The sequence below is a fragment of the Melospiza georgiana genome, chromosome 28 (assembly GCF_028018845.1).
Source record: "Melospiza georgiana isolate bMelGeo1 chromosome 28, bMelGeo1.pri, whole genome shotgun sequence".
Lineage (NCBI taxonomy): Eukaryota > Metazoa > Chordata > Aves > Passeriformes > Passerellidae > Melospiza > Melospiza georgiana.
In genome coordinates, this window is record NC_080457.1 from 4,015,630 (window position 1) to 4,039,400 (window position 23,771).

A 23,771-nucleotide genomic window follows, 5' to 3' on the forward strand; every position below is an offset into this window, starting at 1 on the left:
TCCTGGAACCCTGAATCCAGTCTGGCATGAACCTGTTATAGCAGCACCAGACAAGGGCTGCAGAAATGATCACACAAATGCATTGCCCCTACCATGGAGAAAGGCTGAAGGACTTGAGTTTTTTCAGGCAGGCTCTGGGGAGACCTTATTGAAGCATTTCAATATATAAAGGGGAGGGAAAAGGAAGCTGGAGAGAGATATTACATCAAGGCCTGCAGTGACTGGACAAGAAGCAACACTTTTAGACAGAAATAGGGTAGATGTAGGAGGGACAAAAGGAAGGAGTTAAGGATGTGGTGGGAAAGCATGTCCCATCATGGGAAGTGTTCGGGGTGAGTTTTAGTGGAATTTTGAGTGACTGGTACAGTCACAGTACTGTTAGGAAGGGTTTTCCTGGCAGCTGATGGGAAGCTGGAAGCTGTGTCCTTGCAGCAACACATCCACTGCTTGGTACCTCCAATGCAGTGCTGAGCTGACTGAGACACAATGAGAAAGTGTGTGAAGTACAAGTTAGCCACTGAACTCGTTACAGAAATTCCATTCTGATGCAAAGAGGCAGAGAAAGCCAGAACCCGGAGGGTCACTCAGTGCACACTGAGCACTCAGGAAAAGCTTTGGAGAGATGTAATTGTGGCCTTGCAGTACTTGAAGGGAATCTGCAGTCAAGATGGAGAAAGATTATTTACAAGAATATGTAGTGACAGGACAAGGGGAATGCTTTCACACTGTCAAAGAGTATAACAAAAAGTAATCCTTTATTACAAGGGGGGGCAGGCCCTAGCATAGGGTGCCCAGGGAAGCTGTGGCTGCCCCTGGATCCCTGGAGGTGTTCAAGGCCAGGCTGAGATGGGGCTTGGAGCAATCTGGGATAGTGTAAAGTGTCCATACTCATGACAGGGGAAGGAACTGGATGAGCTTTAAGGTCCTTTCCAACCCAATCCATTCTGGGACCGTATCATTCTTTTCAGATCCATTGAGACAGGGAAACTCAGAACCCAGAGGGTCCCTCAGTGCACACTGAGCACTCCCAATGCCAGCCTGTGTTCACAGCCAGTGCAAAACCAGCACCAACAACACCCCTCAGAAACACCCCGGGGCAACATCTCTGCCTTGGGAGAGTGTCTGCAGGGCAAAGGATGACACAGAGGCACAGGCTGGGATGCAGCAGAATTTAATGAGGCAAAATAGGGAAAAGAGGGGGATCCAGAAAGAGACTCCCACGTGGAGCAGCTTCAGCAGGGGAGGCCACAGAGGCCACTGCCCAGGCCAGAGAGGCCAAAGCCCCCAGAGCTGATGGGCACTCCCTGAGAGCTGAGGATGCTGCCAACAGCAGCAGAGCTGGAGGATCCCACGGCGGTGTTCTGGGGGAAGGAGCTGAGGATGGGCCCAGGCAGGGTCACCACCACGGGCGAGGGCTGGATGAAGACGGTGGAGTCCTGGCACTGCCTGACACAGGGCTCATTGCAGCTGCTGCCCAGCGGGGTGGGCCCACAGGGCTGGCAGGGCTGGCACCGGGGGTAGCAGGACATGGCTTGGGGCTGCAGGTGCACCTGGGAGAGACAGCAAGAAAAAGTCATGAGGGGTGTTTGAAGAGCATCCATCACCACACCATGCAGCCACACTGTCAAGGCAAGATGGGAACAAGAGCTGGAGGTGTTGTACTGATGCCCACAGGTTTCTTCTTCCATTTAGTCAAAGAAGTTCCCTGCCAAGAGCAACCAAGCCCAGGGTAACCCCACCTATCCCCTCTCTCACTTCAGCCAAGTCCCAAACTCTCCCTGTGCACACTTTCTGTGCTGTCCCTCTCCCACCATAAGCAGCCCTATGACCTGGCATAGAACAAAGGGGCAGGTATGTCCAGAAAACAGAAAGAGGGAGAATAAAAGGAGTGAGAGGAGAAAAGTCTTCAAACTCACCTTGTTCTCAACGAGATGGAGACAAGCGGAGTGGATGTGAGAGTGAGGAGAAGGTGCTGCTTTTATACTGCTCCTGCCCTGCCCCAGGCCCACAGGCACTGCACTAGGGCAGTAATTTTCCTACACACTCATCACCAAAGCAAAATATCCTCCCCTAACGCCACAGGTGGTGCTTTTGTGCCTGTCAACACTGCCATTTCATTTCCTCATTGCTGAGATTCCTGCTCTGCCTTGCATGATCCTTTCAGTGCTACAATGAGAAGATACCCCATGAAGAGTCATGCCAGTGAGTGCAGAGGTACAGGAGGGCTCCTGGGCATGCAGATGTTGGCTTGGGACAGTGAAGTGCTGTTTGTAATTGCAGTGGGTGAGCTCCAAGTCAAGGATAGCCTGAGAAAAGCCAACCCAAACCAGCAGAGAGTAGAAGGGATGCACAGGCCTCATCTACATGGCCTGAGGCTTCCCTCAGGTTGTGGTGGGGGCTCTCCTGAATGCTTTACAGAGTTAAAGGTTTGTAGAAAACATCTCCCCAGCATCTGGGACACATCCCTGAGTTTCACATGACACGACTTCTCCTGCCATTAGTGCTTTTTCATGCTTCTTTTTCCCTGAGCCAAAGGCTTCCTCAGCCTGGAGCACAAATCAGCACCCCTGGAGAAGCTGAAACACACCCAGCTCCTGAGTGAGTGAGAGCTGGAAGGACCCTGTGGTACCACATGCCTGGGGATGCTCAGGGAGGGGACAAGTTCAGAAGGACCCAGCTCTCAAACCACATCAAGCAGGGCTGCACTTCCCTGCCCTGCAGCCATGGAGGCAGCTGGGCAGCGTCCCAGGAGGGCAAGGGAATGCCTTCAGTAGGCAAATTTCCAGGGACAGACTCTCTCTACCTGTGGGGAGTCACAGCCTAATTTTGGGTTGGCTGTGTGTCAGCCTTTTGGTGTGATGTGTGCAGCCCATGAGCCAGCAGTGCTGAATTCCCCTCCAGCAAGGGCAGCTCCATCCACACCTCAGCAAAACCATCTCCAGTCACTGAGCTGCTCCTTGTACAGAGCTCCAGGCAGCTCAAACAGAAATTGCCCTCAGCATGAACTTGTTACCATCACTCCCACAGCTCAGGGGGCTCTCAGGACAATTAGCTTGGTTTGGAAAAGCATCCTTGGCTAGTATGGGGCCAAAGTGTATGGTGATGTGGGGAAAATGGGAAGAACATGGTATTTTCTGAACCTCCACACACTCCTATGAGAGTGAAAAGGGACACAACTCCATGAGACATCTCAAGGAATCCTGGTGTTCAGGAGACCAAAGTTATTTTCCCTCACAACTGCTGGTGGCACACACTGGTAACCCCACAATGCAGCTATGAGAGTGGACGACCTTGCCAAACAAACTGCCACAAGAGGAGAGGACAGGCTTGGTGGGAGGGGATGTTCAGCCACCTGCAAAGAGGGTAGAAAACAACCAGAACATATTTCCCAAATAGGTGTCAACTGTCTGCACAGACCCCTCCAGCACATGCAACTCATCTTCTGCACGTCCTGATGTGTCACTGCCCAGAAAACCCTTGGGTCTTTCATCTCAGTGCTTGAAATAATCCTTGGAGGCCTGTTGGTCACATCAGAAATGAGGAAATTAAATGGCAGCGTTGATGGAAACAAAAGCACCACCTGTGGCATCAGGGAGGATATTTTGCTTGGGAGGTGGGTCTGAAAGAAAATTACTGCCCTTGTGCAGTGACTAAGGGCCTGGGGCAGGGCAGGAGCAGTATAAAAGCAGCACCTTCTCCTCACTCTCACATCCACTCCTCTTCTCTCCATCTCATTGAGAACAAGGTGAGTTTGAAGACTTTTCTCCTCTCACTCTTTCTATTCTCTCTCCTTCTGTTTTCTGCACATACCTGCCCCTTTGTTTTATGCCAGGTCATAGGGCTGCTTACTCTGGGAGAGAGACAGGAACAGAGAGTGTGCACAGGGGAGAGTTTGGGACTTCGCTGAAGTGAGTGATGGGATAGGTGGGGTTACCCTGGGCTTGGTTGCTCTTGGCAGGGAACTTCTTTGGCTAAATGAAAGGAGAAGCCTGTGGGCATCAGTACAACACCTCCAGCTCTTGTTCCCATCTTGCCTTGACAGTGTGGCTGCATGGTGTGGTGATGGATGCTCTTCAAAAACCCCTCATGACTTTTTCTTGCTGTCTCTCCCAGGTGCACCTGCAGCCCCAAGCCATGTCCTGCTACCCCCGGTGCCAGCCCTGCCAGCCCTGTGGGCCCACCCCGCTGGGCAGCAGCTGCAATGAGCCCTGTGTCAGGCAGTGCCAGGACTCCACCGTCTTCATCCAGCCCTCGCCCGTGGTGGTGACCCTGCCCGGGCCCATCCTCAGCTCCTTCCCCCAGAACACCGCCGTGGGATCCTCCAGCTCTGCTGCTGTTGGCAGCATCCTCAGCTCTCAGGGAGTGCCCATCAGCTCTGGGGGCTTTGGCCTCTCTGGCCTGGGCAGTGGCATCTGTGGCCTCCCCTGCTGAAGCTGCTCCACCTGAAGTCTCCACCTGGATCCCCCTCTCCTCCCTGTTTTGACTCATTAAATTCTGCTGCATCCCAGCCTGTGCCTCTGTGTCATCCTTTGCCTTGCAGACACTCTCCCAAGGCAGAGATGTTGCCCCAGGGGTGTTTCTGGGGGGTGTTGTTGGTGCTGTTTTTGCACTGTCTGTGAACACAGGCTGGCATTGGGAGTGCTCAGTGTGCACTGAGTGACCCTCTGGGTTCTGAGTTTCCCTGTCTCAATGGATCTGAAAAGAATGATACAGTCCCAGAATGGATTGTGTTGGAAAGGACCTTAAAGCTCATCCAGTTCCTTCCCCTGTCATGGGCAGGGACACCTTACACTATCCCAGATTGCTCCAAGCGCCATCTCAGCCTGGCCTTGAACACTTCCTGGGATCCAGGGGCAGCCACAGCTTCCCTGGGCACCCTTGTAATAAAGGAATGCTTCTTGATATACAGTCTAAATTTACTCTCTGTCAGTGTGAAGGCATTCCCCTTGTCCTGTCACTATATATTCTTTTAAACAATCTCTCCACATCTTGACTGTAAATTCCCTTCAGGTACTGCAAGGCCACAATTACATCACCCCAAAGCTTTTCCTCTCCTGCAGCCCCAATTCTCCCAGCCTTTCCTCACAGCAGAGCTGCTCCATCCCTCTGATAATCTCAGATTCCTCTGGACTCACTCCAACAGCTCCACATCCTTCCTGTGCTGGGACCCTTGAGTTGGAGGCAGCTCTGCAGTTGGGGTCTCACCTGAGCATGGCAGAATCCCCTTCCTTGTCCTGCTGCCCAAGCTGGTTTGGATGCCAGAGCACAGTTCTGGTTTGTGGCAGGCCTATCACCCCACAGGCACCCCAAAGCTCTTCTTGGTAGAATAGAATAGAATAGAATAGAATAGAATAGAATAGAATAGAATAGAATAGAATAGAATAGAATAGAATAGAATAGAATAGAATAGAATAGAATAGAATAACCCTAGAACATCATAAAATTACCCTGCATGGTCCAGGGACAACCATGCACCTCTGTCCTCTTTAAGCTGAATGTTTGACACAAATACTCTGCAATGAATGTGTTACAAGACAAAGGACCAGCTTCCCATCAGACTCCAGGAGGTCCCATCCTAACCACAGGATCCCCAAAAGGAGGGACACAGTGCAGTGGGCTGCCTTCTCACAGACCTGTGTTCCCATGGAATCACAGATTGGGTTTGCTTGTGTTGCCCAAAAAATCAGATTTGCGACCCACTCCACAACAGCTGAATAATCACACACTCAGCAGAGACATTATTTATGTCAGAGTTGCACAAGCCTGGATGCTTGGTGGAACTCCCCAAATCAAGCATACCCACCAGACTTTTCATGTCATTATTTGTACACAGAAATTCAGAAATAGAAACTTTCCAAGTACAGCTCTCTATTGGGAGTTCCATACAAGTGACACAACCCCAGCTCAATTCTACACATGCACAGGGGAAGGCTCTTCACAAGGGTCTTTTTGACCTGTAGCTGTGACTTTCAGTATTGCAAAGAACATAATTCAGCTATAGGATACATGGACCTTGAATATTCTGCCAGGTTAGCAATGTATACATAGACACACATCAACATCTTGATTCACTACACCCTTAAAAACTTCTTTTTCTGCTGATGTCCCTGTGTAAGAGATGCTAACTGCAATCTACCACACATCTTTATTTATTACTGTTGTGTTTTAGGGATGGTATTCTCCAGTTTAGTGGTCTTGCTAAAAAAAAAAAAAAATCCACACCAACACTGGCTTCCCCTTCCCTTCCAGCTGGAAACACAAAAGTCAAAGATCAAAGACTGAGATAAGAACAATTTATTGGAAACAGCAATGAGACAAGAATATAAACAGTAACAGCTACAATATTAATACCAAAAGCTATGAGACTAAGAAATTCTTCACAGGAAAGTGAAACAATTTCAGATGGTTCCACCCTCCTCCAGGGTTTTTCCCTCTGGGAGGAACAAGGGAAAAACCCTGGAGGAGGGTGAAACCATCTGAAATTTCCCTTCTTCCTGGAAGCAAGACAGAATAAATATGGAAAGGACATGAGCTGGAATGATAACATGGAGGTGTTGCCCGTGTCCCCTCCTGCTCACCTGGGCCAAACCATAACAATTACATCTTTAAGGTTTGTTCTTCCCAGATGTCCTTGACTAGGGGAGGCAGCTGCTGCCTATTTCACTGGTTAGGGCTCCTTTTTACTGAATAAGGCTGGAAAATACAGTAAAATCTTTGTCGTGGTTCGACAATGGTATTCTCCAATTTAATGATCCAAATAAAGCCATGTGCTGCTCTCACCCCTTCCCCTCCTTCTGTGGAGGAGAATTGTAGGCACAAAAAGCAAAGATCACAGGCTTAGATAAGTACAATTTACTGGAAGCAGCAATTAGATGTCAGAAGAAGAAATTAGAAAATGGAGTTACCCATTGCATCATTAAGAATATTTAAATTTTGCCTGTGTTAACACGCTGTGAACAACCATCTCCAACAATCCCTTCCCACATCCAGCCCAGAGCAACACCTCTCTTTTTGAGCATGTTGGGAGAGGATCTGCAGGGGAATAAATGAGAGGGAGACATGGACTGCAATGCAAAAGAACTTTAATGAGTCAAAACAGGAAAATTGGGTCAATCCAAGGTGAGGTGGTGCCAATGCAGAGAGCACCAGGGGCAAACAACAATCTGTTGTGTTTTCCAAGGAGGTGCCCACAAAGGAGTGCAGGGCCAGCAGGTGCTCCCCAGGATGGCTGAGTGGGACTCACAGCCCCGGGGAGCACAAGGGAACAGGGACACAGGAGGGAAAGGAGAGAGTGGCAGGGAACAGAGGCAGGGCTGGGCTGTGCTTGCCAAGAGCCCAGGCTGGCCCTGTCCCTCTGCAAGGGCTGCAGGGCTTGCTCAGCCCCTCAGGAAGCACCAAGGCCATGCTGCATGCCCAGGGCGGCTCCATCCTGGCACTGCCTGTGTTCCTTCCCCAGCAGCTTCAGCAGGGGAGGCCACAGATGCCACTGCCCAGGCCAGAGAGGCCAAAGCCCCCAGAGCTGATGGGCACTCCCTGAGAGCTGAGGATGCTGCCAACAGCAGCAGAGCTGGAGGATCCCACGGCGGTGTTCTGGGGGAAGGAGCTGAGGATGGGCCCGGGCAGGGTCACCACCACGGGCGAGGGCTGGATGAAGACGGTGGAGTCCTGGCACTGCCTGACACAGGGCTCATTGCAGCTGCTGCCCAGCGGGGTGGGCCCACAGGGCTGGCAGGGCTGGCACCGGGGGTAGCAGGACATGGCTTGGGGCTGCAGGTGCACCTGGGAGAGAGCAGAGAGAAATAAACACAAGGAGTGGGTAAGGATCCAACTGTTACCTCACCAGGAGAGAGCCAAGGCAAGAGCTGGGAATGAGAGCTGAAGGCTGTTTGAGGAGGCACATGGGCTCTTCCCCTCAAGCCCAGGGATGTCCCCAACCAGCCCAAAACTGGGGCAATACTTCTGCCAAGACCCAGCAATCACACACCTCCCACTCCTTTCCTCCTCTCACAAAGAGCATCTGCAAGATCTCACACGGGACAAAGTCACAGGTATGTGCAAGAAATCCCAGAGAAGAAGGAGAAAATGGAAAATAGGCTTCAAACTCACCTTGTTCTCAAGGAGATGGAGGTGAGAGGAGTGGATGAGAGAGTGAGGAGAAGGTGCTGCTTTTATACTGCTCCTGCAATGCCCCAGGCCCAGAGTCACTGCACAAGGACAGTAATTTTCCTACACACTCATCTCAAAGCAAAACATTCTAGCCAATGGCACAGATTGTGGTTTGGTTTTCATCTTTTTGCCATTTCATTTCCCCATTTCTGACATTCCCACTAAGTCATGGAGGCTTCTACCATGCAGTGGGATGAGAAGTACAAGGATTTCTTGTGCAGGAGCACAATAGTATGGGCAGGAATCAAGGCTCAAGTTGACCCATGTGGAGTTCTGTACTTCCTTACTGCCTGAGGGATGTGTTCACTCTTGGGACAGTGCCTTTTCTACCCCTCTTTTCACCCCATGATGCATTTTGGCTGCACCCTTTGCACCCTGACCTGGAGGACACACAAAGTCCTGCCACACATTGTCAATTCTGCAAACACCCTGAGCTGTGGCAGTGCTGCCAAGCAAGTCAGGCTGAGGGCAAAGGCCTTTCCCTGCCTGGAGCTGTGGGTCTGGGCTCAGCCCAGTGCTTGAAGATGGTTCTCCAGGGTGTTGGATGGAGCTGCCCTTGCTGGAAGGGAGTTCAGCCCTGCCTGGCACAAAGCCTGCAGACATCACACACTCCTGGCTTGACCTCACACCACAATTAGAGCGTGACTCTCCATGGGTCAGGAGAGTCTGTCCCTGGAAATTTGCCTACTGAAGGCATTCCCTTGCCCTCCTGGGACGCTGCCCAGCTGCCTCCATGTCTGCAGGGCAGGGAAGAGCATCCCTCACTTGCTGTAGTTTGAAATCCGGTTTTGCATCCAGGGCATTTCTGAGCACACCTCCTCCCTGAGCACTGCATGTTGGATTTTGTAGTGATTTTCTCTATGAGCTTTCCAGATATCAAGTCTGACTGGCCTGTTCTTCCCTGACTCCTTTCATGCCTCTCTTGAAGACAAGACACTCACTGGCTTTCTTCCAGTTCTCAGGTGTGTTCCATGGTCACTGTGACTTTCAAAGGGAGTTGAGAAAGGCTTTGTACCAGTGAACACATAACATCAGTTCACACACACTCATTTCGACCAGTGTGTTTGGATGTTCCCCCATAGGATTCTGTTCTGCTTGGGGAAATCTTTTCTGTTCCAGTTGTTCCAATCAGCACCAGGAACTTCAGTTCCCGACAGCAATTCCTGATGGTAAAGACCAAGGACGTGAACCTTTGAGGATGTTCACCTTTCCTGTACCCCCTGCCCTCAGGGAAGCTGCCCTGGTGAATCCTGGGGCTGCTTGTGTCTAGGGCTCCATTTACTGATGGCCTGTCTGGAGAAGACCTTCTTATTGCCCCTCCATGTGCTCTCCTGATTCATGTCCAGGTGGGCTTTGGCTTTCCTAAAGCCTGGCAAACATCCCCTCCAGAGCAAAGGGCATCAAGGGGAAGAGAGCTGAAACATTGGCACAGCCTGGCTGCCTGGACATGCTGCAGCTCATGACCCTTGCAGAGAACAGAGAGAAGCAAGTGAAATGTCCAGAAAAAGCAGATTATTTGGATGCCCTCTGACATGTGCAGTGTGAGACAAGGACTCTTCCTGCAAGGGGTACTGCAAAGAGTTGCTTTTCATTGCCCTAAACCAACATTCCCAGCCTTCATCCAGAGCTGTGTCAGCAAGGGTCATGTGCCCTTGCTGACACAGCTCTGCCTGGGATATCCTTTGCTTCTCATCACAGAACATGAAAGGATCCTGCAATGCAGGGCAGGAATGCTGGAAATGAGGAAATGAAATGGCAGCCTTGATGGAAACAAAATGTGAATTGCTGCCCCTATAAGGGATGTTTTCCTTTGAAGATGAGTCTGTTCAAAAATTACCACCCTTGTGCAGGATTATGGGCCTGGGGCAATGCAGGATCTGTATAAAAGGAGGCTCTTCTCCCCATTCTCACATTCACTCCTCTCACCTCCATCTCCTTGAGAACAAGGTGAGTTTGAAGCCTATTCTCCGTTTTCTCCTTCTTCTCTGGGATTTCTTGCACATACCTGTGACTTTGTCCCGTGTGAGGTCTTGCAGATGCTCTTTGTGAGAGGAGGAAAGGAGTGGGAGGTGTGTGACTGCTGGGTCTTGGCAGAAGTATTGCCCCAGTTTTGGGCTGGTTGGGGACATCCCTGGGCTTGAGGGGAAGAGCCCATGTGCCTCCTCAAACAGCCTTCAGCTCTCATTCCCAGCTCATGCCTTGGCTCTCTCCTGGTGAGGTAACAGTTGGATCCTTACCCACTCCTTGTGATTTATTTCTCTCTGCTCTCTCCCAGGTGCACCTGCAGCCCCAAGCCATGTCCTGCTACCCCCGGTGCCAGCCCTGCCAGCCCTGTGGGCCCACCCCGCTGGGCAGCAGCTGCAATGAGCCCTGTGTCAGGCAGTGCCAGGACTCCACCGTCTTCATCCAGCCCTCGCCCGTGGTGGTGACTCTGCCTGGGCCCATCCTCAGCTCCTTCCCACAGAACACCGCCGTGGGATCCTCCAGCTCTGCTGCTGTTGGCAGCATCCTCAGCTCTCAGGGAGTGCCCATCAGCTCTGGGGGCTTTGGCCTCTCTGGCCTGGGCAGTGGCATCTGTGGCCTCCCCTGCTGAAGCTGCTGGGGAAGGAACCCAGGCAGTGCCAGGATGGAGCCGCCCTGGGCACGCAGCATGGCTTTGGTGCTTCCTGAGGGGCTGAGCAAGCCCTGCAGCCCTTGCAGAGGGACAGGGCCAGCCTGGGCTCTTGGCAAGCACAGCCCAGCACTGCCTCTGTTCCCTGCCACTCTCTCCTTTCCCTCCTGTATCCCTGTTCCCTTGTGCTCCCCGGGGCTGTGAGTCCCACTCAGCCATCCTGGGGAGCACCTGCAGGCCCTGCACTCCTTTGTGGGCACCTCCTTGGAAAACACAACAGATTGTTGTTTGCCCCTGGTGCTCTCTGCATTGGCACCTCACCTTGGATTGACCCAATTTTCCTGTTTTGAATCATTAAAGTTCTTTTGCATTGCAGTCCATGTCTCCCTCTCATTTATTCCCCTGCCCAAAAGAGGATCAAGGCTAATCGACAAGAAGAGAGATTTAATCTGTGAAATAGAGAGCAGCCAGCAAACTGTATAAGTCACATCCAGGTGTTAGAAGAAAACTTGCTCCTGGAATTGCCTTGTTAAGGTTTAGCTGGGCATGCTTCATCAGTGTCAGAGCTAGGGAGAGGTTAACAAAGCTTGTGAAGGAGGGCAAAACACTGCACAGGACACCAGGAATGTAGAATTTACAGCCTTCAAGGACGTCTGGCAGAACTCCCAAGATAAGGAAGAAACTAACAAAGCCAACTGAGCAATTGTGTTAAAATCAGGTCCAAGAGGGTAAAAGATAATTCCAGCAGGGGCAGATCACAGCCACCAACACACAGACCACCGACCCAGAAGAAAAGGACTGAGCATATGGACTAAATAGCATGAGAAATGAGAGATTCATTAGCCAACAGAAGATAGAATACTAATTAATAAAAGAGCTGTGTTACATGTAGCCAATGAACGACCACTCTCCTTTGTTTGCTAAAATGTACAAGCAGTAAAAATTTTAATATTTGGCATTGTGGAAGTCCACTGAGCACCCAGGCTTGTGCCACTCTGACTTAAATGACTGATATTTCCCTCGAGTGTGTAATTATTGGCTTGTAATAATGCACCAGGTAATCAATGCAATTTTTGTGGGCAACATTATCAGTGTTCTTCCCATGCTAAAGTCAAAGCACAGCACTGTGCCAGCTACTGTGCAATCACAGACAGAATCAACTCCATTCCAGCCAAAATAATTTGTCTTATGTGGTGTGGTGATTAGCTCTTGCAGATGAGGAATGGATATTATGTCTTAAAAGAAACTTTGCTAACGTTTAAAGTTTTTTTGATGTGTGACTTTTTGTCCTCCCTTTAATCCTCTCTTCTCCCCTCTGTGTTGTTGCCGCCAGACAACCCTGTGTTATAGATACATATTACAATATTGGCTTTTTACAAATATTAAAATGGATTTTATACATGTGGTGTTAAGTAACTTTGTTATAAAGATATAAGTTTTATTTCTGTTGTTAAAGAAGCTTAGACATAGTAATGAAATAGCTGATATCAGTGTGCTTGTGTTAAAATTGGATGGGGTAACACTCAATGAACACAGGATGAGGACACCTGTACAGATCTGCCAACTGTCAGCACTCACTGTCTGAAGACAGAGTGGACCAAGGCCCAGCAACTGGAGGTGATGATAAAAAAGGACTAAAAACAGCACCCAAAAACACACACGATCTGAAAAGGTGAATACAAGGAGCAGCCAAGCTAAACAATAATTGGAACACGTAGACTAGTTTGAGGGAAAAGTTTACTCTGCATAATTGTTTATGAACATGCAACAGGCTGATGTAATTAAAAGGTGTTCAAGGGGTATCTCCAAAGTTCCAGGGTCCCGGCCCGGGCTCGGGGCCCAGCGGCGCCTCCAGGCCCGGCCGCCCTCGATGGCGCCGCGCACGCGGCGTTGCCCCGGCAACCGCGACTGGGCGGGAAGTGCGAGAGCGGCCCGGCCCCACAGGCGACCCCACAACCGACCCCGAGGCGGACTCGGATCCACAGCCGAACCCCACAACCAACCCCGAAGCGGATTCGGATCCACAACCGACCCCGAGTCGGATTCGGATCCACAGCCGAACCCCACAACCAACCCCGAGGTGAACTCGGATCCACAGCCGACCCCCAGGCGGACTCGGATCCGCAGCCGACCCTCCAACCAATCCCGAGGTGGACTTGGCCCACAGCCGGCTCCGCACCGCCCCCGCGGCCGGCCTTGAGGCAGTCCCGGCCCCCACAGCCGACTCCACGCTTCGTCCGGACCCAGAGCGGACCCAGCCCGGCCCCGCCATGGAGCTTGAGGAGGACTTCGGTGAGGCTCGAGGCTTGGTTGGGGAGGGACGGGGAAAGCGCCCGTCGGTGCGGGCATGGTCGGGACCACAGCGGCGCCACTGGGGTCTGTTCCCCCTGGGGCCGGGTTTGTCCCGCACCCCCAGCCGGGTTTGTCCCCTCTTTGCCCCGGTCCGTCCCCATGCCCAGTGCCCGAGCCGGGCAGGCTCTCTCCCGCTGATTCCAGCCCAGGTCGCCCCACCGGGTGCAGGATTTAACTGAATAAAGCGACTTTGTTTTGTTTGGTTCGAGCGTGGCTTCCCCCCCGTGTCTCCCGGCTCAGCCGCTGCAGGCGGTTTTGGCATCCGTTTCAATGCAGTGTCAGGTACAAGGTTCTCCCTGCACGTGGCATTATTGTGGTGCCTTTGGTGGTTTCAGCCGTGTATAAATTGCTGCTTGACTGCCTGAGCTGCTCCGGGCTCTGCTCTTCCTCTGCTGCTTGTGTCTGTCCCCTTTCCCTTCACTGGCAACACATTTGGTCCTGCGTGGCGCCAGTTCAGAGGGAAAAGCGATTGGAAAAATCTCTTAACAAGTAGTGTTTGGCCTTGTGAATTCCTTAAACAGACAGTGCTTAATCCTGTATTTACATATATCGGTGATTAACATGCACTAGTGGGTATGTTAGCCGGGAGAATACAGACTTGTGTGCCTGATAAAGGGTGTGTCTTGGCCTGACCACATAGTTGGAATGCATTCAAGGAGAAGAAACCCTCCTCAGAGGGGAGGAGGGGATGTTGGGAGGAGCATCCCCCACGTAGCCAGTGCTAAAAAAAATTAATGCTGCTTTCTCATACTGAAATAACAGTGTTAGTGTTAAATTTTTCACGTTTTCAGTAACAAAGCCACTTGTGATTGCTCTTCCAGGGGCAGCTGAGCCAATGCAAATTCCCCCGAGTTGTCTCTTGAGGTGAGAGGTGCTCAGAGGCAGCAGCACTGCACAGCCCAGGTGGAGACAAGGATCCTGTCTGTCCCTTCTTTTTTCATGTTCCTCTTAGCCTGAATTCTGTTCGTTGGGACTCCTGGAACAGCATTTTTACAGCTGCCAGCCTGGGACCTGATGGAGCCACGTGTGTGAGAGGAGGGCAGAGGCAGCAGCAGCAGCCAGTGCCTAGAGCTGGGTTGGCTCCTGCATAATCCAGTCCTGAATGTGCTGAAAGCCCCTGCAGAGCAGAAAGGATGGGAGCAGCCCAGGCTGCTTGGTGTGTACCCCACAGGCAGTACTGGGGCCTTGTGTCTCCTCCTGGCTGCCTCTCTTCCTCACTGAGAATATCCATATTTATTAATATTTATATTTTAATGTATGTTGTAGACAATTATGTATGCATGGATTCATGCTGCTTCACATTCAATGTTTGTTCCTCAGTGTTTTTGCTGCTTCAGTAACGCCTCAGCTCCTAAATAATTACATGATTAAAAGCTTCATTCAGAGTCTCATGTGGCATGTTAGACACACTGCTCCCTCCAGAGTGTAACTCAGTTCCTTCACATTCTGCCTCCAGCAAAACAAGCTGTTGATGGAAAAAGGATTTGGTTGAGGTGCTGGTGGGTGTGCCATGATGCCACTGATGCTCCTCCAGGAGAGCTGGGAAGTGCTGCTGGCTTTCCCTTGGAGTAAGGGTGGGTGCCTCCCTAATAAGGTAACCTAAAGAGTTGTTACACTCACTGGTGCTGACTCTCCTCTGTTTTAAATAATGTCTCAGTTATGAAAACTTCATGTTTAATTAATTTGGTTATGCAAAGCAGGTGCCTGCCTTAATGAATGGCTTCAAACTAAGAGCAACTAGTTGAACTCCCTCAGACCACAGCCCTGATGTGGTGCTGTGGGGTTTTCCCCAGTGTGTGAGCGATTCTCATCTTCCTAACCAGATGCTCTTCCCTGTTCTCTGTTCCCCCAGATTTGCTGGATCCAGAGAGGTTAATCCAGTGCCCCCTGGTTAAACACCATTGGATCAGAGCACGGAGGTTTCCCTATCACCTGGTGAAGTGTAAGGAGGTGAGCTGGGCAGGCAGTGACTGAGTGACTCTGTGCTTCTCTGTGTTCCTACTTTTCCTGACAAGTAGCCCTGTTTAACTTTTATTTCATAGAACTTGAGGATTTGTTTAGTGACAGCTCCAGGCACACAGGAATTCACCTGTGACCGTGTTCACAGGGGTCTGAGGATGAGGGAAGAGATGAGGATCTGACTCCATGTTTCTGAAGGCTGATTTATTATTTTATGATATATTTTATATTAAAACTATACTAAAAGAATAGAAGAAAGGATTTCATCAGAAGGCTGGCTAAGAATAGAAAAAGGAAGAATGATAACAAAGGTTTGTGGCTCGGACAGAGAGTCTGACCCAGCTGACTATGATTGGCCATTAATTAGAAATAACCACATAAGACCAATCACAGATGCACCTGTTGCATTCCACAGCAGCAGATAACCATTGTTTACATTTTGATCCTGAGGCTTTTCAGGAGAAAAAAATCCTAAAGAAAGGATTTTTCATAAAAGATGTGTGTGACACTCACCCATTCACAGTCTGGCTCTGTTGGAAGGAGACAGATCTTTCATGGGTAGTTCAGGGAGGAGACTCTGGTCTCTCCTCTCACAGGGAGGCCATGTTCATTTTTCCACTTTCAGGATGAGGTGGGATAGTGATCATCAAGCAGATAAAGCCAGTGTCTAAATAATTAGCAATTAGCAGAGCAGCTTGGGGATTGTCACTGGTCCATCTGAAGATGCCACAGTGTTATTTGCAGTGGCAAGGGTCTGGGTGGAGATTGTCCCTCTTGCTTAGGACAATTTTGTTGTTTCCTTTGCATCCCTTATGCATAAAATCCAATTAACACTTCCACCCAGCTCAGTCTGCCATTGCTCTGTGCAGAACACAGCCCTGACCCAAACAGGGACACTGCAAGCAGAGCAAGTTGGATTTCTTGGCTAGAACTGTTTAAGAATCATGGAATCACAGGATGGTTTGGGTTGGAAGGGACCTGAAAGCCACCCCTGCCATGGCAGGGACTGCCCCAGGGTGCTCTGTAGGGAGTTTGCTGAGGCCCTGTTCTATTTCAGTCAGGATGGCTCAGTTTCTGTGAATGGAAGAAAATTCATCTTCATTTGTATTTAGTGTCTAACCAGTACATTGCAATTTCTTGTTCATTTTTGTATTTTTCAAAGCAACACCACAAACATCCCAGTCTTTTTTTTCTTATGTATCAACAAGAGGTAAGTAAATTTGACAGATGTGGGGCATAATTTTGGTTTTCCCTTGTCCAGAGCAACCCTGAAATTGCAAAGAAATTGGCCACATGTCCCTTCAACGCTCGTCACCTGGTTCCTCAGGCTGACCTCAGCAAGCACATCATGAAGTGCAATGACAAAGCCTTTGTGGAGCAAGATGTGGGTAAGAGACACCCTGGGGACTGAGGTGGAACAACCCAGAAGTGGGAGGCAGATGCTTGTCTGTAGTTTTGTGTGACACAGCAGCTTTGGGGAAGCTTGATCTCATTTGCTTGGCTTTGTTGGGCAGTTTCTTGATAATATGGCAGCTGCTCTGGGTAGGTTTTGCATGTATTTTGTTATCAGGCTTGTTGAATGGAAAGGTTTTACCCAAAACTGTGCAGGAAATGCTTCTGGAAGGAAGAGTGGGATGCATTAATGGCCACAAGGATGGGCTGCTCTTCTTACAGTTTCTGTCTTCTGTAGAGGTGCACAGGCAGTGATGCCTACATCCATGTCAGTAGGTTTCCTCTTCACTGCAGAATTCCTGCTCTGAGTTTCAGAGAGCAGGGTCTTCTCTTTTTCATTTAAAAAAGCAAATTTGAAGTTGCTGCATTTCAGCTGTCCCCAACCTATTTGCTTGCTCTAAAGCCCAGAGGTGTTTCACAGCTTGCTCCAAAGTATTTCATGGATTTTAATGGATTTAAGGGCTGCTGGTCACTGTGTTTTCTCTTTTCCTGAAGTGAGCCGATCCTCTGAGTCCTCACAGGAGCAGCTGAATAATGGGAGCACATGGCAGGCACCTCCAAGTGCTGAAGACTGGGAAACAGGTGAGGAATTTGCCCATGTGCTGCCTTCTTCCTGGCCAGTGTGAGCCCAGGAGTGCTCAGGGCTGCCTTGTAGGACACTTTGCTTATCATTCATGTGAACGTGGATCTCTGAACCCAGCAGGCTTGGCTTGGTATAGAGAGCAATCCAAAATGCCTGCCAGAATGAGCATGGGAAGAGATTTCCAAGCACCCCTTCCTCCCATAAGAGCTTTTGTGCCTTATGTGTGGTGATAGCAATGGAAACATTCCTCACAGGTCAACTTTTCCTCCCTCTTGAACATGTAAAAATATGACAGAAATATTCCTGATCACAGAATCCCTGAATGGTTTGGCTTGGATGGCACCTTAAAGTTCATCTCATTCCATGGGCAGGGACACCTTCCACTGGCCCAGAGTGCTCTAAGTCCCATCCAACCTGACCTTGGACACTTCCAGGGATCTAGTGGCAGTCACAGCTTCTCTGGGCACTCTCCCCACCCTGCCAGGGAACAATTCCTGCCCAGTATCCCATCCAGCCCTGCCCTCTGGCAGTGGGAAGCCATTTAAGCCACTGATCTGATGATGGTTTCTGGGCTTTCTTAGTTCTGAGCCACAACATCTGCTCTCTCTTTCACAGACTTGCTGGAGGGATCTGAGTCTACTTTTGTGTGGGGTGTGATCAACTCTGCCATGAGCAGGTAGGGAATGGAAGTTTGATTCTTTACATCAGTTTTGTTTATACAAATATTACAGCCATCTCCCATCCTCACCTTAATGGCTGAACAGGAGCTGCCTTTGCTGCTGTAGAGCCCTGCTGCTGGCTCAGTGTGGCCTGGAGCAGAGCAGGAAACCCTCAGGAGCACTGATACTGCTCCTGTGTGCCTGTGGCAGGCTGCTCTTTGAGTCCTTGGGAGATTCCTTGTGAGCTCCTTCCTCTTGGGGTCTGGCAGATGTGCTGAAATTGGGCTCTGTGTCAGCAGAATCCTCCCCTTGTGCCCTTTCCAAAGTGTGGTCAGAGTTTGGGGCAGGGGTAACAAGGATGGACAGGAAGGGGCTGCCCTGGCTGGCAAAGTGTTTTAATGTTTATTTAACAGGTTTATTTAATAGGTTTATTTACAATCCAGCAATAATCCTGCCCCTGGCAGCTCTGAGTTCGGTGTGAGCTCTTCCATAGGGGCTGACCTGGTTCCACCTGTCAGACTCCTTGCAAGACCTTTGAGTTCTCCGAGCACATCCAGCTCTCAGCACCACCAGCAGGGTGGCACAGAGTAATAGTTGCCTCCTCAAGCCAGGCCTCAGAAGCTCTTGGAGGTCTGTTCCTCACCCAACATAGCTCAGCTACCTTTGGAGGCATAAAATCAGCAGGATGGCTTCTGTTGCAGTGTTGGAAACAAAGGGGTTTAATAAAAAGCAAAATAACAAAACTCTTTGCAGAGAAAAACCAATCCAGGTGCAAGAGATTCTTGCTGCTGGTAAAACACCTCACAAAAGCAATTTAGTTCCTTTGTTCTTTTCTTTTTCTAGTGAATTGCTTAGGTGGGACTTTTTGGCCATCCTTAAGTTTGAGGTGAAGTCCCTCAGGCCTATGAAATGTCTTTTTCACCTCATTGAAGAGAGAAACTTCGGGGCTTTTTTCCTTTTTAAGGAGACAAAGGATACTTTTGTCACTCCATCAACAAGGTGACACATTCCTATAGCACAGCACCATCCCCCAGGGCGTTGCTGCAGTAAATGCATAAATGTGAGCCAGAAGTAACCAAATTCACTCAATTCCAGCCCCATCAGTGAGCAGAACAACTCGTTGCCTTCCCGGATGCGGCCCCCTGAGACCCTTCCATACAGTGTGTCTGCAGGCCTGTGAGTACTGAGCTCCTGAATCCCTGGGACAGCTCTTTGTGCCTCCCCCTGCATGGACGGAGCAGCTTCTGAGGGAATCTGCTGCTGGGATCATCCTCTGTGTCCTTCCTTTGAGGCATCCTCTCTGTTTCCTTGCTCCATTCCTGTGGCCCAGCTTAGGCAGAGCTGTTTCCTGGCCACGTGTGCTCTGTCTCTCTAAACACAGCATCCCCATTATCCCCTTTCACCCCTCACTTAAACCAGATTTTTCCTTTGCTTTGTGCTCTGTTCACTGTCAGGCTCAGCTAAGTCAGAGCTGAAGTGAAACAGGGTCCTTAAACCAGCACCAATGGGGGAAAAAAATACCAAATTCCATCTGGGAGAGGGAGAGAAGGAGCTCCAATGCTGAAATGAAAGATTTTTATTTGCTTTTAGCAGCAAAGCAACAGCTTTGAGGAATGATTGTCCTGGTTCTCACTGGGAGCAACTAAACCTGGTGTTCTCAGGGCACTGCAGGCACAGCTCCTGCACATCCAGAGACAGAATTGCCACAGTGTTGGGCTGAATCTGGCAAACCAAACTGAAATGTCACTTTTAGACAAGCCTTGTTGCCAAGGGGACAAATGCAGCCCCTGCAGAGGCCACTGTCCCTTGGGGGAGTGGGGGAAGTTGTTGCATTTTTGTCCATCTCATGCAAAAATTGTATTTTGTCCTTTGCAGAATTCGGAGTATTAGTTCCTCCCCTTGGAATGTAGTTTTGCCCCAGCAGTAAATGTCTCCCTGGTTTGGACAGAAGAGCTCCTGCAGAAGACAGACATGCTCTGGACCTGATGGCAGGACTCTCTACACCTGGCTTTTGTTGCCTGATATATTTCTTGTAACATTTGAATATGTGGAACTGTCCTTGGTTGGCAGATGTTTCCCCCAACCACTTGTTTTAAAAGTTACCCTCACCTTTATTCGGTGAATTTTGTTACTGTTTTTGAAAAAAATAGACTGATAAATGTACACTGAAACCTTCCTAGCCCAACCTTGGGTCATGGTGGCTCCCTGTGAACAGAAAAAACATCATAATTGCCAAGTCTCTGGTTTTTTTTGTAACAAGAAAACTTAAAAGTATTTTACTATGCATCCACATCTTGTTTTTATTTTGTTGGAGTCTGAGTTTCTCCACTCAGGGTATGACAAGCATTCAGGCTGGGTTTTAAACTGTGTTGTCAGTTGCAGAGACTGCTTTGAGAGCATCCTGACCTCAACTTTTGCACCTTCGCACCTTCAGCTTTGCCTTTATCACCTTGGGCCTTGCATTTATCACCTTGGGCCTTACCTTTGTCTCCTGTCTGTGAGGAACTTCCCCAGGCAGACCTTAACTGAAAATCCTCTGCAAATTCCTTGCATCACAAACAACTCCAAACAGAGTGGACACTGAGGTGCTTTTTCCAGTTTCCATTCAAGTTTTGCAGTTTTCTAATGCTTGAAACGTGTTTGAGAGCTCTCAGGTGCCTGTTCTGCTTTGGGGGAGGAAGGGAGTAGGAATGGTTTAAATCAGTAAAAATGCATGTTTGGGACTGAAAATGTTCAGATCAAGCAGTCTATTTCTAAACATGCAAAGTACAAAATGGGATCTAAATATACAACCATAAAGAATTAAGATGCCAGACATGATGTTTTTATAGAAAGAGATTAATGCCTTCGTATTTCCCCCTAAAAACTGGATTTCCACCATCTGTATACTACTAGTAGAAAATAATACATGTTGACTTGAATGTGCAAAATTAATATTCTTTTAAAGTTCTGTCAACTTATGTCAAGGTTCTTGTTAGCAATTTAAAATAAAAATGTTTTCAATTGCCTGCAACTGCTTTTCTTTGGAGTCAATAAATGCTGGCATGGGAAGCTCTTGATGAGACCAATCACAGATGCACCTCTTGCATTCCACAGCAGCAGATAATCATTGTTTACATTTCCTTTCTGAGGCCTTTCAGCTTTTCAGGAGAAAAAAATCCTAGCAAAAGGATTTTTGATAAAATATATCTGTGACAGTGCCCTCTCCTTGGCCATTGTGTGCTGACCTCTGTCCTTGCCATGTCCTGTTCCATCAGGGCTTTCCTGACCCCATCCCTACACACCCAATGCTGCCATCCCATAATGACCCAAGGCAGCAAATCCCTTTTGCTGTGTCCAGCACAGCCAAGGCCTCTGGCAATATTCCTGCCCTGTATTTGCAACTCCAGGATAATTTCCAATCCTGCTGGGCTTTAATTTCTGCTGCCCCTTTCCAGAACGTTGATAGGACTCTGATCCCTCTGATTCCCCTTCCTTTCTCTTGGCCCTTCCCCTCCCTAAGCCAAGGCACAAAGATTTCCAAGAGGAGTGGAACAGGAGCCGAGAAATGCTGAGGGGAAAGAGGGAAAATCCATGCCAGGATTCCCTGGAGCTGGGAAATCTCCATGCCAGGAATCTCCATGCCAGGATACCTTGGGACTGAGAAATCTCCATGCTAGGGAATTCCATACCCGGATTACCTGGGATTGGGGAATCTCCATGCCAGGATTCCCTTGGACTAGGGAATCTCCATGCCAGGATTCCCTGGAGCTGGGAAATCTCCATGCCAGGGAACTCCATGCCAGGATTCCCTGGGACTGCAGAATCTCCATGCTAGGGAATTCCACACCCGGATTCCCTGGGATTGGGGAATCTCCATGCCAGGATTCCCTGTGACTGGAGAATCTCCATGCCAGGAATCTCCATGCCAGGATTCCCTGGGACTTGGGAATCTCCATGCCAGGAATTTTCATGCCAGGATTCCCTGGGACTTGGGAATCTCCATGCCAGGAATTTCCATACCAGAATTCCCTGGGACTGGGGAATCTCCATGCCAGGAATCTCCATACCAGGATACCTCGGGACTGCAGAATCTCCATGCTAGGGAATTCCATACCCGGATTCCCTGGGATTGGGGAATCTCCATGCCAGAATTCCCTGGGACTGCAGAATCTCCATACCAGGATTTTCTGGGATTGGGCAATCTCCATGCCAGGGAACTCCTTGCCAGGATTCCCTGTACTGGAGAATCTCCATGCCAGGATTCCCTTGGACTAGGGAATCTCCATGCCAGGAATCTCCATGCCAGGATTCCCTGCACTGGAGAAGCTCCATGCCAGGTTTCCCTGGGAACTGGGAAATCTCCATGCCAGGAATCTCCATGCCAGGATTCCCCTGGGGTGCAGGGCTCATCATCCACGGACCTCATGGAGAGAAAGTGAGGCGGGAGCAGGGAGCTGACAGAGCTTTTCCCTTTACCCCCAACACCTTCACCTTTATGGCCTGGGAACAGATGTTTTCTTCCTCCAGCTGAGAATTCCAGCCCTGGGCAGTGTCACCAAGGGCTTCTAGAGGAGGTTGATTTTTAACACATCTCCTTGAGCTCAGACATTCCACGGTTAACCTGGGGAAGAGTGAACAGGGAGAGGCAGACACAGAGCAGGCTTTGGGCCAAGGACAAACATCCTCTGGTAGTTACTTACATTATCTTCCTTCTAAATTAATTCTGTCCCACCCAATCATCATCTCTTATCACTTATTATCTCCCCCTCTATTCTACACATACCTTACCCTCATTTCACTGGTTTTAAGTGCTCAAATACTCACTGGTTTCGTTTTTTTAAAAACATTTCCCTCTCAGATTTAACCCCAGCCAGCAACTAAACATCTCAGCTCACTGCCCTGCACAAGGAGATGGGGGAATTGGGGGGGAGAAAGTAAAACTCGAGGCTGAGATAAGAACAGTTTAATAATTGAAAAAAAGTTAGATATAATTAATAATAATAAAAAAAAATGAGAGAGGGAGACATAAAACCCCAGAGAGACAAGTGCTGGTGCCAGTACAGTTGTTTAGGACCCTCTGACTCCTCCCAGGCCATCATTCCCAGTTTTTATACACTCAGAATGACTCTCTGTGGTGTGGAATATCTCTCTGGCCAGTTCAGGTTCCCTGCCAGCTTCTTGAGCCTCTGCTCACTGGCAGAGTGAAAAATCCCTAATTTAAACCATTGCTGTGTTATCAACATTACTGTGTTATCAACATTACTCCCATACTGAATCCCAAACACAGCCCTGGGAACAGCTGCTGGGGAGGAAATTAACTCAATCCCAGGTGAAACCAGGGCATAAAACCTTCCCTGGATTTCTTCCACATGCCCAGTCCCACTCTCACACACTCCTGGAGCTTCAGTCCCATTTGAAGCTGCTGCTCAGGGCATCAAAGCCCCTCAGGGCCCACCCTGACAGGACCCAGTGCAGCCCCATCCCATCCCTCTGCATCAAGCTCACACATACAGCACTGACAACTTTCTGTGTTCTTTGCTGCTATTTTCTGATTTAATAAGTGTTTTGTAGCTGTGGGGATTGGAATTACTTCAAAACAGAACTGAAGAGCAAGAAGAAGATGATCCAACCCCTTATCTCACATTTTAAATCCACAATCTCTTTATCAACAGATATATTTTGCTCTCCAGGCTCTTCCTTCACTTCCCCTAATTAGAACCCCATTCACCACATCACTGCAGGTAGAAAGGACATCACCCACCCATTTCCAGCTCCCTTTCACCACCAGCTCTGGGGCTGTCCCACCTGGAACATTCCCCCAGTCTGACCAGTGAGGCCCAGTGTGAAAAATGGGTATTTTATGATTGGCTTTTCACAAATATAAAAGTGAATATTATATGTGTTGTGCTAGAAAGTGATGCTGTATTAATTCTCTTAATAGTGGGTTAAATATAGTTTTAGGTTATAAAAAAATGTTAAAATAGAAACGGTGCTGTGTAGGATACTT

General features: G+C 49.3%; 5 protein-coding genes across 5 annotated transcripts; 3 read left to right on the top strand and 2 right to left on the bottom strand.

Moving 5' to 3' along the window:
- Nucleotides 1-1,232: 1,232 nt before the first annotated feature.
- On the bottom strand, nucleotides 1,233-4,136 carry LOC131094221 (feather keratin 1-like). The gene is made up of 3 exons (XM_058041740.1): nucleotides 4,118-4,136; nucleotides 1,917-1,960; nucleotides 1,233-1,550 (listed from the first exon to the last, which is right to left on the bottom strand). The coding sequence occupies exons 1-3, from the start codon at nucleotides 4,134-4,136 to the stop codon at nucleotides 1,233-1,235; spliced, it is 381 nt and encodes a 126-aa protein (XP_057897723.1).
- Nucleotides 1,528-4,507, top strand: LOC131094220 (feather keratin 1-like). Its single transcript, XM_058041739.1, has 3 exons — nucleotides 1,528-1,546; nucleotides 3,702-3,745; nucleotides 4,114-4,507. Exons 1-3 carry the CDS (start codon nucleotides 1,528-1,530, stop codon nucleotides 4,429-4,431), a joined length of 381 nt encoding a protein of 126 aa, XP_057897722.1. The 3' UTR covers nucleotides 4,432-4,507.
- A 2,954-nt stretch (nucleotides 4,508-7,461) lies between these two features.
- Nucleotides 7,462-10,464, bottom strand: LOC131094222 (feather keratin 1-like). The gene is made up of 3 exons (XM_058041741.1): nucleotides 10,440-10,464; nucleotides 8,107-8,144; nucleotides 7,462-7,779 (listed from the first exon to the last, which is right to left on the bottom strand). Exons 1-3 carry the CDS (start codon nucleotides 10,462-10,464, stop codon nucleotides 7,462-7,464), a joined length of 381 nt encoding a protein of 126 aa, XP_057897724.1.
- Nucleotides 10,021-10,759, top strand: LOC131094219 (feather keratin 1-like). The gene is made up of 2 exons (XM_058041738.1): nucleotides 10,021-10,113; nucleotides 10,442-10,759. Exons 1-2 carry the CDS (start codon nucleotides 10,021-10,023, stop codon nucleotides 10,757-10,759), a joined length of 411 nt encoding a protein of 136 aa, XP_057897721.1.
- Nucleotides 10,760-12,739: 1,980 nt separating this feature from the next.
- Nucleotides 12,740-20,795, top strand: LOC131094210 (gametocyte-specific factor 1-like). The gene is made up of 7 exons (XM_058041726.1): nucleotides 12,740-13,069; nucleotides 14,982-15,079; nucleotides 16,350-16,476; nucleotides 17,036-17,122; nucleotides 17,739-17,799; nucleotides 18,878-18,958; nucleotides 19,658-20,795. Exons 1-7 carry the CDS (start codon nucleotides 13,048-13,050, stop codon nucleotides 19,707-19,709), a joined length of 528 nt encoding a protein of 175 aa, XP_057897709.1. The 5' UTR covers nucleotides 12,740-13,047; the 3' UTR covers nucleotides 19,710-20,795.
- Nucleotides 20,796-23,771: the final 2,976 nt, after the last annotated feature.